We start from the raw sequence: 16,642 nt of genomic DNA on the forward strand, positions 1-16,642 counted from the left end.
AAGTCTATTGTCAGCCTCTCTGTGCCAAGAACTTCCCTGAGCCTTGGATCTGAGACACAGAACATCCCCTGCCCTGGAGACAGTGGCCCACAGAACTCTAGTTCACCTCTAGACAGGAACCTGCATTTCCTGATGCCCACACACCCTGCCTAGAACTGCCCCATGTGCTGCATATTCAACTCCAATCCAGACCAAGAACTGGGGGCAGCAGCACAAAGCCGGAACTTTCCATTCATTCATTTAGCAAATTTTTATTGATTACTTACGATGTACTAAGAACAACTCGAGGGGCTGGGGGAATATCAATGAGTAAAACAAAGTCTCTGCCTCATCCTAGTCAGGTGGAGGCAGAAAATAAATGACACAAATAAATACATAAGACTCAGGAAGTGATACGTACTATAAATATTGTAAAGCAGGGAGGGGCATAGAAAGCGAGAAAAGACTGCAATGGCCAGGAGGAGCTTCTCCGATAAGGCAACATTGGAACAAAGCTCTGAAGGAGGAGAGGTCGGAGAGGATGGGATTTGAGACAAGAACAGCCAGAGCAAGTGATCTGAATGAAGTGGTGCAGTGTTCAAGGAGCGCTCATGACTGCACAGTGGAGGTAGGGAGCCAGGAAGAAGGTGGGCAGGGGACCAGGTCTCACAGCCCCTGGTCAGTCCAATCAGATGCTCAGACTTTATTCGGAGACAGGTGGAAAGCCACCAGAGAACTCAGAGACAGTGTGGCATAAACTGAGTTATGTTTTGGGGCACCTGGGTGGCTCAGTAGGTTAAGTGTCCGATTTCGGCTCAGGTCATGATCTCATGGTTCATGGGTTTGAGCCCCACGTCAGGCTCTGTGCTGACAGCTCAGAGCTTGGAGCCTTTTTCGGATTCTGTGTGTGTGTGTCTCTCTCTCTCCCCTTCCCCACTCGCACTCTGTCTCTCTCTCTCAAAAATAAACATTAAAAAAAAAAAACAACTGAATTATGTTTTAAAAGCAAAAAGCCACCAAAAAACAAAACAAAACAAAACAAAACATTCGACAGGGCTCAGTTGTCCTGGAAGCTTCACTCAATTATCAACAGAGTCTCAACACATTCACATTTTCCTTTTGCATGTAAAAAATGGAATAACAGGGGCGCCTGGGTGGCACAGTCGGTTGAGCGTCCGACTTCAGCCAGGTCACGATCTCGAGGTCCGGGAGTTTGAGCCCCGCGTCGGGCTCTGGGCTGATGGCTCAGAGCCTGGAGCCTGCTTCCGATTCTGTGTCTCCCTCTCTCTCTGCCCCTCCCCCGTTCATGCTCTGTCTCTCTCTGTTCCAAAAATAAATAAACGTTGAAAAAAAATTTAAAAAAAATGGAATAACAAACTAAACATCAGACTTCCTTTTATCATAAAGGCGCTCCTGATGCTCTAAACGAGAGGTGACCGTTCCTGGGTTTGCAACACCTGAAAGCCTCCACTTGCAGAAGGAGCAGAGTTCTTCTGAGGCTGTTCTCAAGTCTAATAAAATAAGGGACGCAAATTCATTTTACTTGAATAAAAGAAATTCCTTGCTGCACACCACTTTTAGAAGAAGGGGATAGTCTGGGGTAGAATGAAATCAAATCACAGAGCCTGTATTCCAGAGAGTCTGGGATCACTGATGAACACTGGAAGTCCCAGAATGGGAGAGGGTATATCTGTAATTTATTCATAAAGTGTCAGCCATCTCTAGACAATGTTTCAAATAAAACACGACACTTATTTAAATATTTACTGGTTTGTCGACCCATTTATGTTGTTGTTGTTAATTAGGATTTTTTTTAAAGGCAACAAACTTTGTCACCGCAAATTAAAATCCAGACAGCCTCAATAGTGGGACAGCTCAGCCACGCTATCGTTAAGCATTAGGTTGTGATTTAGTGAAAATATTGTATCCAAGGTGAGAAATCAATTAGAAATATCAGAAATAGCCTCTCAATGTAAGAAAGGTTGAGGCTCTCCCCTACTCTCCTACTCTCGATCTGCTATTATTGAATTAACACAACACAATAGAGGTAAAAACATTTGTTTGAAATAGAGTTTTCAACAATTGTTTTTCTGCCATTTTCCCTTAAATGTGTATTTAGCCCAAACCCCCTTCTCTGAGAAGTGGCTGGCCCAACAATTCTGTAGCTGTTCCTACAAAACAAAAAACTTATGTTAAGACTTTGCATTTGAGTTGCTTTGCTTTTTTTTTTTTTTTTTTTTTTTTTTTTTTTTACTTTTAATGTCTTTGTGCTTTAGCAAATGCCTTCAGGTTAACACTTCCTACTGGCTCCCCTCTGGGGCTTCTCTGAAGCCAGGCTTAGAGGACTTTCAAGTTCACAGTAACAGAGGGGTTTTATGTCTCATGACTACAGGTCTATGGACCCCACTGCCCCTGCCAAAAAAAGAGTTTACTCAGAATGTCTCAGCAAAAATGTGTGACCCTCAGCAGGAACTGTAGCCAGTGGCTACCATGACAACTAAAGCCGTGACCACCTCCATGCACTGGGCAGGAGAAGGAGGGGCCGACAGAGAGAAGCTGTCATGGAAAGGGAGTAATGTTTTTGTTGACCACGGAATTTCTCTAAGTGGACTAGATTTAAAGATGGTGTTGGCTGCAAAGTGACATTAAGCAGTTGGTTATATAGATGGCTAAATGTCGAACATGCATTTAATCTTCACAACAACCGAAGCAGGTAAATAATTTTGTTTTTCTCTGATGGGGAAGCTGAGACTCAGAGGCCTGGCTGACTCTTCCGCACCACTTTACTATTTTGCCCGTGGAACCGGAGAAGAGGAAATACCTAACCCTGATGTCTGAGATTTCCGTCACCCCTTTCGACGTTTTCCAGGACAAGTCCCCCAGGGCACCTCTTGGGGATGAAGGTCCCTTCCTTCTACTCTCACATAAGTCCTGTGGCAGGTCGGTAGTCTAACCGGAGAGGTAGTGAATTAAACATAGCTTCGCATCCTTTGCCACTTCTCCCATCAAAAATGAAATCCATCGCCCTTCCTTCTGAAGAAGGAGAGCTGGCCCATGGCTCCCTGTAATCACTAGAAAGTGGCAGAAGTGAAACCATGTTATTTCTGAAGCTAGGCCTCAAGACAGCGCCCAATTTCTGGTTTTGTCTGCTTGGAATACCCATCTTGGAACCCAGCCATCATGATGTAAGGAACCAGGAAGAGAAGGAACAAATTGCTGCCTACACTCATCAACGGCCCCAGCTGAGCCCCAGCCATCAGCCAGCAACTAACTGCCAGCCACGTGAGTGAGTCACCTTGGGTGTTCCAGCTCAGTCAAGAACACATGGAACAGATGAACTGCCCAGCTGAGCCCAGCCAACCCTAGAACTGTGATGGACGACAAGTGGAGGTGGTCGTGGCTATTTTAAACCACTGAGTTTGGGGATAGTTTATTTCAAACAGTTGTGAAACAAATAGACAACAGTCTGTTTACCCAGGAAAATGTCCTCTTGGACAGGTAAGGTCTTGAAGGTGTACGTGTAGTGCACTTGGCCATCTGATGTGATGGTCAGAGGAGAGCTCTCCACTGGTGGGTTCCTCGTCTGCATCTCGGGGAGGATTTCATTTGAGGAGGGCGAGATATGTAAAAGGATATCTGTGGCTGCCATTGGAGTACAGTAAATTCACTCATTTCCACAGCATTCCTAGAACACTTTCATTTGTGAACACACAATTACCTAGGTCTCCCTGGTCCTAATGAGGCACTTGACTAAAGACGGGACAGATCTGCCTAGCCCAGAATCCAGGAGGAAACAATTGTGGTATTAGTGCCCATTGAGCTATAAGAGGCTGGAAAAACAGCAGGATCTAGCTCTTTCCCACACCCCAGTTTTTTTTAAAAAATGTTTTTGTTGTTGAACTGAGATGTCATGAAAGCCTCTCTCTCTTTGGCAAGTCACTACACTTTTTCCTCATTAAGTTATTGTGAAAGTTAAATGTGAAAATGTATGCAAAGTTAGCACACTACCTGTACGATCTAGGTGCTGGATGAATAAACACCCTTGCCAGATGTGTAGTGTTTTCCTGTTTCTACATTAAAATGCTTTGTGACTCTGTAGCAGGTCTAGCTCTGAAAAGGCAGCTAATTTCTACGTGTCATATTAGGTGAGTATATTCAAAAGTTATAGTCAAACCTGTTGACCCCACACAGTATCTATGGGACACGTCCTAAATCAAAGTGATCTTCGTAAATCACAAGAGCAGGAAAATGGACTTTGTCCGCAATGCTGTCTTCCTTTTCTCCCTGAAAAGATGAGTAGAGGCTCTTCTTCAAACTGTGGGATCATCAGTTTTTTTCAGCCTGACCTTTGGCAAAAGGCAATATGTTTGCTAGCTGTTAGGATTCATAAGCCTCCCATCAAGTGTAAATGGATGGGAAGTCTCAGATCCATTTACACCTGATGAAGAGGCGTGCTTACCCCACTCTGGTGTTTATGCAGCATGTATACGTTTTCCCACAGATGTGTTCAGTCGAGCTCTCTCAAACTCTCCTTGCTTCAGATCAATTTCCAAGGGGATTTGCCAGGCTTCTGAGTTTCCAAGAAGACTGAATACCCTTGCACTCACCTAGTCAACCGAAGCAGAGCCAGTGTTGAAAATGAAACTTCTTCTGGGGTGGTTTGGAGAGGCAAAGTGAGGGCCACGGTTCTTTTTCTTGCAAGAGACACAACCCCAACATTACTTTTTTTTTTTTTTCAAAGAGTTGGAAGGGATGAGGCTGACATACTGAGGAGGGACAGAATTTCTATTTCTGCAGGTTCCTTAAGGCAACAGAGGAAGCTTGGCGGCCACAGGAGTCTAGTTAATGAGCAGGTTATACAATATTCATTGTGTGGAGTTTAACTCTTCAAACAGAACGTCTAATTGTGAAAAGAAAAAAAAAAGCAGCTAAATTACAGATGTTAAGACAACAAAGCTCGGGCAGAACTCCCTCTGTTGATAAAACGGTCTGCTCACAGCTTCCTCCACTAACTGCTCACTGATGGGGGCACAGGGAGCCCCTGTCCTCATCAGCTATTCTCATTAGCTCTGTTCTGGCTGAGACACCGCAGGGTCTAGGGACAGCCACTCAGAGGCCTGCCTAGTACCACGATCTTCTCAGAGGACTGTTTTCTCACTACCCACAGAGGAAGTGATCCAGTTGTATTCCACTTCAACTGAAACAAAACTGTTTTCCCCGATCTTCCTGACATGCACAGTCTCGCCTCCGTCGCTGCTGGTAATAGCATCCCCAGCAGGCTCACTGAAGGATACTTCCGTCTGAGTGTGGCAATATTGGGCATGCAGGTAGCGAAGGCCAGCAGCCAGGGCCATGCCCAAGGTGGCTGAAAGGCAAAGCAGGATTCCCAGCTGGGAAGTCCTGAGCTGGAGCCCCAAAGGGGCACTGTGTCCCTCTTGCTCAACCTCAGGCCTTGGGTTGGGCTTCCTGGGGTATCCCCCTCTGCCCCTTCCATTTCCCTCCCCCACTCTGGGCTCCTTGTACTTTGACTGAGGTAAGAAGCTGGCAGAAGGCCTAGATGCTTCTGACTGGCTGCCTGCAGCAGGTGGCCTAGAAGTGGCAGAAGTGTGGAAGACAGGGGTTGAGGTGGCTGCCCTAGCCTCACTCCCAGTGAATGTTTCAGAGGACCAGAAATGCCGAGGATAGGTAAGATGGACAGTGGACAGATGGGACCTCATCACAGTCCTATTAGAGGATTCCATCTTGTCCTAGAAAAGCAAAGGGAAAAAAAAGAAGTCAAAGGATCTAGTCTTCTTCCAAGCTGCCACTAAACTTCCCAATTAATTTGGGATCCTTAAAGAAGCCCAGGCAGCAGCTGAAAACCCAACCTTGTGCCTGGTCCTAAAAGAGCTCAGAATAAAATGCCCAAGTAGATAGATATGCCCTTGTGGGTGATGGGGATGAGGTAGCTAATGGAAACCCCACAAAGAGAGCATAGAGGGCAGTTACAAGAATAAACTTAGGGTCCTTTAAGAGGTTTCCAGACCAATTTTGGTGATTATCATCTCCAATGGCAGAAAGCTTTGACTGTCTTTTTATGCTAGGACCCATGAAAGAAGACATTTAATCTTGCTGTAGGTTCCAATAACTTTGAGTAGGAATATTATACCATGTTTTATTTTGTGTTCCTTTTAAGACTTCAAAGGAATAGTAAATTAGTGGGCATGTATATTTTATACCGCCCATTGATCTAACCTCTGGAACCATACGTGGTGTTTTGAGGCCAATGTTATAAAGTGGGGGTGGAGAGGTGGAAAGACAAGAATTATTAACTGAGGCTAAGTGGGAAAACAAATAACTAAAACTATCAATTTCTACAATTGTCAATAACTTCAGAGACACTGTGTATAACAGAAAGGCTGGTATTGATTGGTAAAAAGATGCTGAATATATATCATACCCTTGAGTCCTTCTCTCAAATTTTGGCTACTAGTATAATAGCTTTGCTTTCCCAGCCTGGAACTTCCCACACTGGGATCAAAATATCAGCCTCATCAACCATGCACAACCAGGGCTATTACCTGTTCATCCCTATCCGAGGGCAGGCAAGTTTCCAATGAACCAAAGCTTGGATCATCCTGAGTCCTAAAGAGAAGGACAGAGGGCTGAGAAGAGGTCACTAAGTATATGGATCAAAAAGCAGCATTTCCTACCATTGCTATGTATGCTGGTAAAATCAGATTTCTTTGGAAAGACTTCTGAGTTTGGAGCTGAGGGCTGAAGAGGAAAAGGAGATGGGGTGGGGAAGAGGCTAGTGAGGATAGCAATAAAGACTCACTGAATGCTTTTATTTATTTTACATAAAATAGTATTTATATATTATAAATTTACATATCCAAGCTATAAAATGTATATTTGTATCTTATTTTATTTATAGCAGCATCTCAGGGATCTCACCCTGGCCAGGAGAATACAGTTTCCCTAAGTGATTTTCATACCCAGTCCTTTTGACCAGTAGCCCTTCTACAATCAGGGTTTCTTGTGCACTTAAGAATAAATATGGTGAGGTCTTTTCTGTCAGACACCAAGAAATGTATGTTTTCTCAGCACCTCACTGTTTGGCCTCATCCTCCCACCTTACTGAATGGTCCACCCCTGATCCATTACCTGAAGTAGGTGCTAGAGCTGGAAGCAATGCCCTCTGAGGAGAATCTCCCAGGAGCCATGAGTCTCTCCAGCCCACGGACATCCAAGGATGGTTCTAGGGTTGGGCTGCTGTCCCCTCTGGGTTGCTGGCCATTGCTGATTGCAGTAGCTGTGTGTGAGGATGATTGCAACAGAGTCTCTGTGCCCCCAGGAAATTCCATCACCCAAAAACTGGCAGGAGAAGAATCTAAGCTGTTCTCCTCTGTAGCTCCAGTTAGGGCAACAGCAAAGATGTCTGCACGTTGCTGGGGAAGAGTGGTGGGGGGACTGGGAGCTAAGCAGAGATCCAAAGACACCACAAAAGAGAGTGAGAGCATTTTCCTCATACTGATTAGAATAAACAACTATGATAATGGGGCAAATACTAGAGACCAAGGTACCTTGGGGACAAAAAATTAAGTTTGGACCACTCAAAAATATCAACAAAATGATCATCTGCCCAGTAATATAAGCCCCTGGCCAAGTGGCAAAGGACTCGATTTCTAACATTTTTATAAATAGTAAGCCTCTGGCCCTCTGGACCTGTACATTTTTAACAGTCACCACTCAAGGAATATAGAAACCACTATGACCACTGTTGTTATTTTTTTCCTTATCTCTACCCAAAACTGCTTCTAGCTAGGAAAAAAAAAATCAGAATTCCACAAATCAAAGATTTTTAAAAGCCCTCGATCTTTCTTGCCATAGTATTAAGAGGAAACGATAACCTGGTGATGATAATGACTTGAGCCTGTGCCATGGGCAGAGATGAGATCACTGCCCCTGCCCTGCTCTCCGCCATCTCATTTCCCATCCATGACTGGCCAACACGACGGCCCAGAGCATTAGAAATAAAAATTAGAAACAGCGCAGCAAGTAAGCAAGACCAGTTTTAGAGTCAGATTATTGTCTGGGTTCAATTCCCCACTCTGCTACCTCTTGGTTTGGGGCAAGTCTTCCCAGAGCATCAGTTTCTTCTGTTGCAAAATGGTACCAATAATGGTACCTAGAGCATAGGGCTGCTGAGGAGTGAAATAAAATCACTGATGTAGAATCATGGAACACAGTGCCTGGCACAGGTGCAAGGCACCCTGAGGGCTTACCATGATAACTGTTAGGATGCCAAGGATGGTGTTTGCAAAAAACAAAAACAAAACAAAAACACATTAGCTGAGGTTTCTCAGACCAGGGTTCTAACCGGATTGGAATGCTTTTTTTTTTTTTTTTCTTTTTGTGCCACTCTTATCCAAAGCCTTCATCACTCAGAAACATTGAGGATGAAGTGAAAAGCAAAGAAGCCTAACAGACATACGGAACGTGGCAAAAGTTGACAGTTTTAGATTCTTGCCTGAACTCTAAAGGCATTTGGCCATTTCCCGCAGATTCATTGTGTGACGGGCATTCCTGCGAAGCCTGGGGATACAGAAATGCTGCATGGTAGCAACTGTTGGTTCTGAACTCAAAATCTAGGAGGAGAGACTCTTAGATGCCCGACCTTATCAATTATAGTGTGATGAGAGCTTAAAAACCAGAATTAAGAAGACAATTACATTTGCCTCCCCAGACGTACGGGGAAAGTTTCACAAAGAAGATATTTGAACCTCCCCTTGAAAGATAAACAGATTACCAGGAGGAAGAGCCCGGTTTGAGGAAATGTCTGAAGGCAAAACATGAAGATCAGGCCCTGAAGTGTTCTGAGGGTCTATTGGGAACTAAGTTTGGGAAATACAATATACCATCTTCCTAATGCGAAAATTCATAATTTGTAATTTGCCTACTGCAGTCTCTCACAGTTAAGAAATCTATTTCACTTTGCTAAATGACACCCCTTCCCCTCTCCCATCTCAATGCACAGGCACACACACACACACACACACACACACTACTTTTTCCTTTGGGAAACACTGGGATCTGTGTAGAGAAATGGGCAGGAAAACAGGCTGGGCCAGAAGGTGAGGAATGTGTGCAGTGTAATAAGGAGTTTACCCTTAGCTGCTCAGATGGGAGTCTGCCACCGGCCCCCCCAAGGGACAAGGTTCCCAGTAACATCCTAAGACAGGCTGCAGGGCCAACATGATGCAACTTCCTGACACCTCACTTTTACTCATCTTCATATTAAAACAAACATGCTTGGGATTAAAATGCAACATTTGCATGGTTTATAAAATAAAACATGAGACTTCAAAAACACATTGAGTTTGCAGGGTCTTCTTTAGGCCACGCTGCCAGACCCTGAGATCTTAATCTGCTTTTAGGAGTAGCTTGCTGGGAACATTGGAGGAGTGTGCTGGGCAGTAGGGAGAGTGGCCCAGGGTGAGCTCTGTGCCTGGGTCTGCCAGACTGAGCAACATCAGACACCATCATGTTGGCTAAAAACAAAGGACGGAATAAAGCAAAGTGGGATCGTGAGGATTACAGATTGGATCTGTGCAGGTGGCTGGATGAATTTAAGAGTGCATTCATTTGGAGCACTTAACTAGAAATAAATAATGGAAATGAGTTCCGTATCACCAGGAATTTTCAGATGACCACTTTATTCTCTGGCTGGTTAGTTTTTTGTTTGTTTGTTTTATTTTTTAAGTAGGCTCCACACCCATTGTGGGGCTTGAACTCATGACCCTGAGGCCAAGAGTTGCATGCTCTACCGACTAAGCCAACCAGGTGCCCCTGCTTTGTTTCATTTTGTTTTGTTTCAGAAGTTCACAGGCCAATGGAGTCTCAAGTTACGTGGTGAGCCAAGAAAAAGTCCATTGCCGTCCAAACAGCCTCTCATTCCTGATTCCCTTTTCCAACCCAGGCTGCAAAGAGCCAGCTACCTACCATGGAAAGTAACAAAGCTGGATGAGGTTTTATAAAAAAAGAAGAAAAGATCATCTCTTTCTTGTGCTCCCTGTGTAGCTCCAGGGGTTTGAAGGAAACCGCCGAGACACCGTGATGACCAGTAGGTGCGGGGGTAGAGGGAGGTAGGTGCTGTTCTTTGGCTCTGTAGCAGAATCTAACTGTCCACCCCAGGGCCCACTTTGATTTGGGAGGTTGAACCACACAAAGTCTGTTTGCCACAACAAACAGCACAGGCAAGTGTTCCCTCCCAACTGCGGCTGTGTCCCCAAGAACTGCAGCAGCCGGTGGAGGCAGGTGTTTATTGCTTGTGTTGCCAGAACCGGGACCAGTGGCCATAATTTCTAAGTGAAAATAGATAGCTATAAAAATAATGATGCCAATCAAGCTTCTGAGTCCCATGGCAAGCTGTACCTGGGGCGATTCCTTCCGTTCCCTCTGGCCTCCACCCAGGGGTTGGCATCGGTGAGCTGGGCTGCACGGGGCCATCACGATGGGCTCTGTTGCGTGTCTGTTGAGACATCACAGGGGATTCAATCCTCTCCCAGTAAACGAAATATGACTGGACCACTGATAAACTATGGAAAAAGAAAGCAAAATGATTCGAGGATTTAGTTTCCCTTAAATAATACCTGAAGAAGAATAAAAGTCTAAATGAATAGAAAAACTGAAGAGATGATTGTATTGTCCTTTGGGTGACTCCACTCTATTTAGAAATAAAAACTCGGGGTGCCTGGCGTGGCTCAGCCGGCTAAGCGTCCGACTTCGGCCTTGGTAATGATCTTGCGATTTGTGAGTTCAAGCCCCACACTGGGCTCTGTGCTGAGAGCTCAGAGTCTGGAGCCTGCTTTGGGTTCTGTGTCTCCCTCTCTCTCTGCCCCTCTCCTGCTCACACTGTCTCTCTCTGTCTCTCCAAAATAAATAAATGTTAAAAAATTTTTTTAAAAAACCCAAAACTCAACAGCAGCAAATAATTAACACAGGAAAGGATATGTATAAATCAATGACCCTCCTGAATAAATATAGTCATTAAAAACCTCATTTTGACAAAAAGGTGTCTTCTTGAACTGTTTAGACTCAAAAGTTTCCATTTTCAACTTTATTATTAGCCATTCCTGGTCTATTGTTAATTGAATTACTCTGTTAATTGAAACTTTCATAATTCTGTTGTACAATTGTATGGTTCCGTTGTAATTGTAGATTCCATTAAACATTAGAGATACATCATTGGTACTCTAATATTTTGAATGCTTATGGCTTTCTTTTGTGAAAATCACCTTCACAGTTTTTCATTTATTCTCCCCAAAATTTCACTGAGGTAAGGATTATTGGCTACTAGCATTTTTCTCATTTTAAATATTCAGAAGGCAGTTATAAAAATGTGATTAATTTAGTTGAGGCCTCCCAAAGTGTTAGGGTACAAGTAAGAGTCATGGCTCAGGCCTCATGCACATCATCACTTCTAGCACAGGAAAGGATCCGGGAGGTGAGCCAACACAGGGTGACTTTGGGAGAGGCTTCTGATCAAGTGCCTTTACTGTCAAATGGAAATAATAGTTCCTAAACTATTTACTATGTAGCACTGAGCAGCTATGATGGCAAATCTGGAAATGGAGATGATTTGAGAAATAAAAGCAACTCCACATATTTAAGGACTCTAAATCACACACATTCCCTTGCATTGGATCAGAACCAAAGCCCCAGGCAGAAGCTGGGTTGCACCAACAGTCAAGTGGATGGATACTGGCCTGCCCGAATGGGCAAAATCATTATGGCACAGGGTTTTCTTCCTTGCTGTCCTGTCTGTTGACTTAGTCCACTAGGAGATGATGGAAAAGGGTCACTGTGGGGACAGGGGGCAGGCAGTGGTGCTCATATTTCATTGTTCCCAGTGCCAAAGGCAAAATCTGGAGGGGAAGACAACATGGAGTCTGGATGCCTCCACCTTCAGGCACAGCCTCCCCCTTATATATATATATATAAGCCTCCCATATATAGATATAGATATAGATATAGATATAGATATAGATATGTATATATATATATATAGGGGTGTGGGGGAAAGAAACTGAGGAGCACATACCCTTTCCCAAGAGTTAAAAAAAAAAATCTCTTTCTTGGTAAACACAAGTGTCTGAAAAGAATGGCAAAGCAAGTGTCTCATTTTGAGTAATGATGTATAAATGGAGTTTGCTGTTGCCGGGATCCATTGTAAGCATTTTGCCTATATTGGCTCTTTCATCCTACAAACCCTTGAGATATGTGCTGTCATTATTATGCCCATTTGCTAGACCACAGGCAAGGCAAGGAGACCTCAGTGGCTTTCTCTGGGCCCAGGGAAGTGTCTACTTGTCTGTATGCCTCAGCCTCTGTCTTTCTCAGTTTTCCCCACTCTCCCACTGGCCCTTCTTTTGTTGTCTGGCCATTATTTCCTGGAGAGGTCGGCCAAGATGCATCTGTGCCCAGAGAGAAAGGGAAATCACGTACTCCTGAGCCATGGATAACGACAAAGTGGGAAGCTGGGGGTAAGTTCCTTGTTAGCTAGCCTCTGCATAGGCTGTCTAGTTGGGGCAGTCCTCATGACCCTGTCCTTGTCATTAGGTGGCTGGAGTAGGGGACAAAGCATGAAGGAAAGGAAAGGAGAAGCCCCCTCTCTTCATTGTAAGGCTCCATTACTAAGTGTAAGGCTCCATTACTAAGAAGCAACACTTAACTCACTCTTACAGGAATCTAATATCCCCCACAGGCTGGGCAGGAGCCTGCCACTCGAAGGCCAGGTTTCTCTTCCGGGACTTGTCAGAGTGGGTGACTGTGTCAGCCTCTTGAAAACAAGCCATCGGTTTGGAATGAGGAGGGATGGAAACAAAAGTGCCAGCTATTTGATGATCAGAGACTCTTCGAGCCTGTAGTAGAAATCCCATGAAATCCCGACTGCTTCTCACGGTCACTGCAACGGAACACATCCATTCAGGGTGAGCACTCTTAACGTGTGGTTCCATTTGGTGATTTTATATGGGTATTGTCAAAACTAAAAGCTTAAGACAAGCCCTCAGAGAGTAAACAATTCATTAAGGGGAGGGGAGTTGAAGTGTTCTTTCATGCCCAAAATAAATTTGATTTAGATCAAAGCTATGTAAAAATGAAATACATAACACTAAAAAAAAATTAAAAATAAAGAGCGGGGAGCACCTGGGAGGCTCAGTCGGTTAAGCATCTGACTTAGGCTCAGGTCATGATCTCACAATTCCTGAGTTTGAGCCCCATGTGGGGCTTTCTGCTGACAGCTGGGAGCCTGGAGCCTGCTTCAGATTCTGTGTCTCCCTCTCTCTACCCCTTCACCTCTTTCTCTCTCTCTCTCAAAAATAAATAAACATTTTTTTAATTTTTTTTTAACGTTTACTTATTTTTGAGACAGAGAGAGACACAGCATGAATGGGGGAGGGTCAGAGAGAGGGAGACACAGAATCAGAAACAGGCTCCAGGCTCTGAGCTGTCAGCACAGAGCCCGACACGGGCTCCAGCTCACAGACCGCGAGATCATGACCTGAGCCGAAGTCGGCCGCTTAACCGACTGAGCCACCCAGGCACCCCAATAAACATTATTTAAAAAAAAAAAAAAGAAATAGAAAAAACTAGGAAAAATGTGGTTTGTAAAAATATTGTAGTTTGGAATGCCTGAGAAAAACCCAGTTGCCAGAAAGAAAAAAATGGTTTAAAAAATTATGAACATAGGAGAAATCAGAAGACAAAGTATAAACTAAGAAAAGTATTTGTAAAGATACAAAACAGGCAAATACAAAGAGGATTAGTGAATCAATAAAAAGATGACCAACCTTAAATTTAGCAAAGGACACAAACAGAAAACAAAGCAAGGTCAATCGTGATTTAGAAAATAATTATCAATGAGACACTATTTTAAACCTACCACGTTCACAAATTTTAAAATGTGTAATTATAACCATTATTGATGGGACTGTGGAAAAACTAGGACACTCATTCACTACTGTTAGTACCATAAACCATCCAACTCTTCGAGGGGGCGGGTAACCTAATAATATTTTCCATATTTAAAATGCAGTTACCTCTGATACATGCTACAACATGGAAAGGCCTAGAAAACATTACAGTAAATGAAATTAGCTAGACACAAAATGAACATGTTGCATAATTCATTCATACGAGGTACCTGAGCAGGTAAACTATCATAAAGACAGAAAGATTATAGAGGTGACCAGGGTCTGGAAGATGGAGATTATTATTTAATGGCTACTGAGCTTCTGCTTGAGGTAATGAAAAGGTTCTGGAAATGGATAATGGTGATGGCTGTACAACATTGTGAAATGATGTCACTGAATGGTGTACTTCAATTACAATGGCAAACGTTTTGTTACATATATTTTACCACACACCAAAAAGCCCAGAAATGCAGTCTCCCTTTGATCTAGCAATTTCACTTGCAGGAATTTTTCTTACAGACGTAAATAATATGGCAAGCTCGTTTGTAATTAAATGAGTTGCTAAAATCATGGGTATAACTTTATAGGCTTGCTAAATGCAACTTAGTGTCTGCGATCATTTTATTTTCCATTGCAATTGAACTTTCATTAATAAACATTTGTACAATATTTAGCTATTATTTAAAACTAGGCACTGTACTAGGCATTGAGCATACATCCATGAACAGGACAACACGGTCCTTACCTTCAAGGAGCTCATGGATTAGTGTGGGGTCCCAGAAAAAAAAGAAAAAAGAAAACAGGGTGATCCTAGCACAATAAAGTGGGATCCATGAAGTGTTCCCTCCAGCTCTTTATTATGTATGTTGTTTTACTTCCAATAACAATAAAATCATTTTTCCTTCAGGTCACCTTTTATTAGAGTTTTGGGTGTCACAGTATTTTGGGTCATTTTTTACAGCCTTTTTTTTTTTTTACCATTTTCATTCCTTTAGCAGCAGAACACAGGGGTGCTGATATATTGATCCCTTCATGCTGGTGCCTGGGTGCATACTGTGGTGATTGGAGCCCCAGAAAAGTTGCCCCCAGCCTTGAGTAGCCTCTTGCCTTTGCCCCAGCATGCACTACACATATTATCATTTTCTAGCTGTGTTGTGATATGATAAAGTTTGGGAAGCTCTGTTCGAATAGCCTGTATTTCAGTTTGGGGAATATGTTGCTGTGGAGGGCCAATATTTTGCTCACATAATTTTTCCCCACACGTACCAATAGAGCAGAACGATTGGATAAAATGATATTTATAGAGTAAATTTTATTCTAATTTATTTCCCCTAATTGACATCAAAAGAACTAGCAAAATCAAAAGGGGGTAGAGCAAACACTGCTGATATGTTTGAGTTCACATGTGGTTGCACAGATGCTTTTCTGTCTACACTCAGCTACTGCTTCCAGTACCTGTAGATTTCTTCTCTGCTTTTTCTGCTGGGAGCTTGGTCTGAGGTAAGCAGGCATGACTCTGAAGTGTGTGTGTGTGTGTGTGTGTGTGTGTGTGTGAGTGTATATGTGTGGTGGGGATGCTACCCTCCACCCGTAAGTGCTCTGGTCCCTCCAACCTCCTGAGAGATGATTCAGAGGTGTGTTTTGTGTGGTTTCTTAGATGGTCTCCACTGGAATTGAGTCTCAGTTGTCCACGGCAGTGACCTGCCTAGTCTCGCACTTCTTACTGGTGTCTCTCTCTTCCCTGTCTCCCTTTCCTCATCTGTACTTCCTGGAATCATCGCCCAAATAAACTACCTTCACTCAAGTTCCTTCTCGGTTTTTGCAGGCACCTAAACTAAAACAGCAGGAAATACTCTTTTCACTCTGCAAATAACTTTCGTTTTAAATAAGGAGAAGCTAAAGTCTGTCTCACACACGCATGCACGAACACACACGATACATGAAGTTTGTTTGGGGTAATTATATTTATCTTAGAAGGATGGATACTTTTTTATTGTAATGTTATTTGTGCCCGCTTGTAAAAATGAGTATCAATATAGAGATTATTTGTGTGGTTTCCATGATACAAATAGTTCATACGTATCTTTGGCTCAATAATTGCTTTTTAGGATGAAGTCAAACTTTAGCCAAGAAGACACATGCTTGGGACAAGTACAACTTGGAATTTGTCACTAGGGCTTAGGGGTCTCTCAAAGCTCTCCCATACGTACCTGGAACGATGTCTCCCGGTAAGTAGGAAGATCTGCTTGTGTGAATGGTGATGTGGTGTGTGCCGGGGTTCTGAGGCTGGGCTTGAAGGTGCTTGGGCTGCATGTCCTGACAGGCCACTGAGCCGGCACCATGAGAAAAGGCAGTTGAGCAGGAAGCCAGGCAGAGAGCTGCACAAGCCCAGCCTGTGAGGGCAGCGGGGACCCTCATCCTCCCCTTATCTTGCGTCACGAGAAGTAACAGCTTCAATCCAGATGTTATGTAAGAAAATAATATGACGTCGTTTTGAATGTGACTGATCTGAATCCACGCTGCCTTTAACCGACCTGAATCCCACACTGCCTTTAAACCTGAGATAGCTTTAGTGCTGCCTCCCCAGATTTCAAGGGTTCAAGGTCAAGATCAAAAAGATGTGCCAGGCTGTAGAAAGTGTTTCATTTCTAAATATTTTTTTTAAGCCTGTCTTATAATTTTCTTACAAGACTAGACTGTTTCTT

At 43.5% G+C, this 16,642-nt stretch overlaps 1 protein-coding gene across 1 annotated transcript; it reads right to left on the minus strand.

The window, feature by feature from the left end:
• Positions 1 to 5,117: 5,117 nt before the first annotated feature.
• On the minus strand, positions 5,118 to 16,355 carry REELD1 (reeler domain containing 1). The gene is made up of 6 exons (XM_047854858.1): positions 16,148 to 16,355; positions 12,706 to 12,928; positions 10,396 to 10,559; positions 7,126 to 7,438; positions 6,540 to 6,603; positions 5,118 to 5,726 (listed from the first exon to the last, which is right to left on the minus strand). The coding sequence occupies exons 1-6, from the start codon at positions 16,353 to 16,355 to the stop codon at positions 5,118 to 5,120; spliced, it is 1,581 nt and encodes a 526-aa protein (XP_047710814.1).
• Between the last annotated feature and the right edge of the window lie 287 nt (positions 16,356 to 16,642).

The sequence above is a fragment of the Prionailurus viverrinus genome, chromosome B1 (assembly GCF_022837055.1).
Source record: "Prionailurus viverrinus isolate Anna chromosome B1, UM_Priviv_1.0, whole genome shotgun sequence".
Classification (NCBI taxonomy): Eukaryota; Metazoa; Chordata; class Mammalia; order Carnivora; family Felidae; genus Prionailurus; species Prionailurus viverrinus.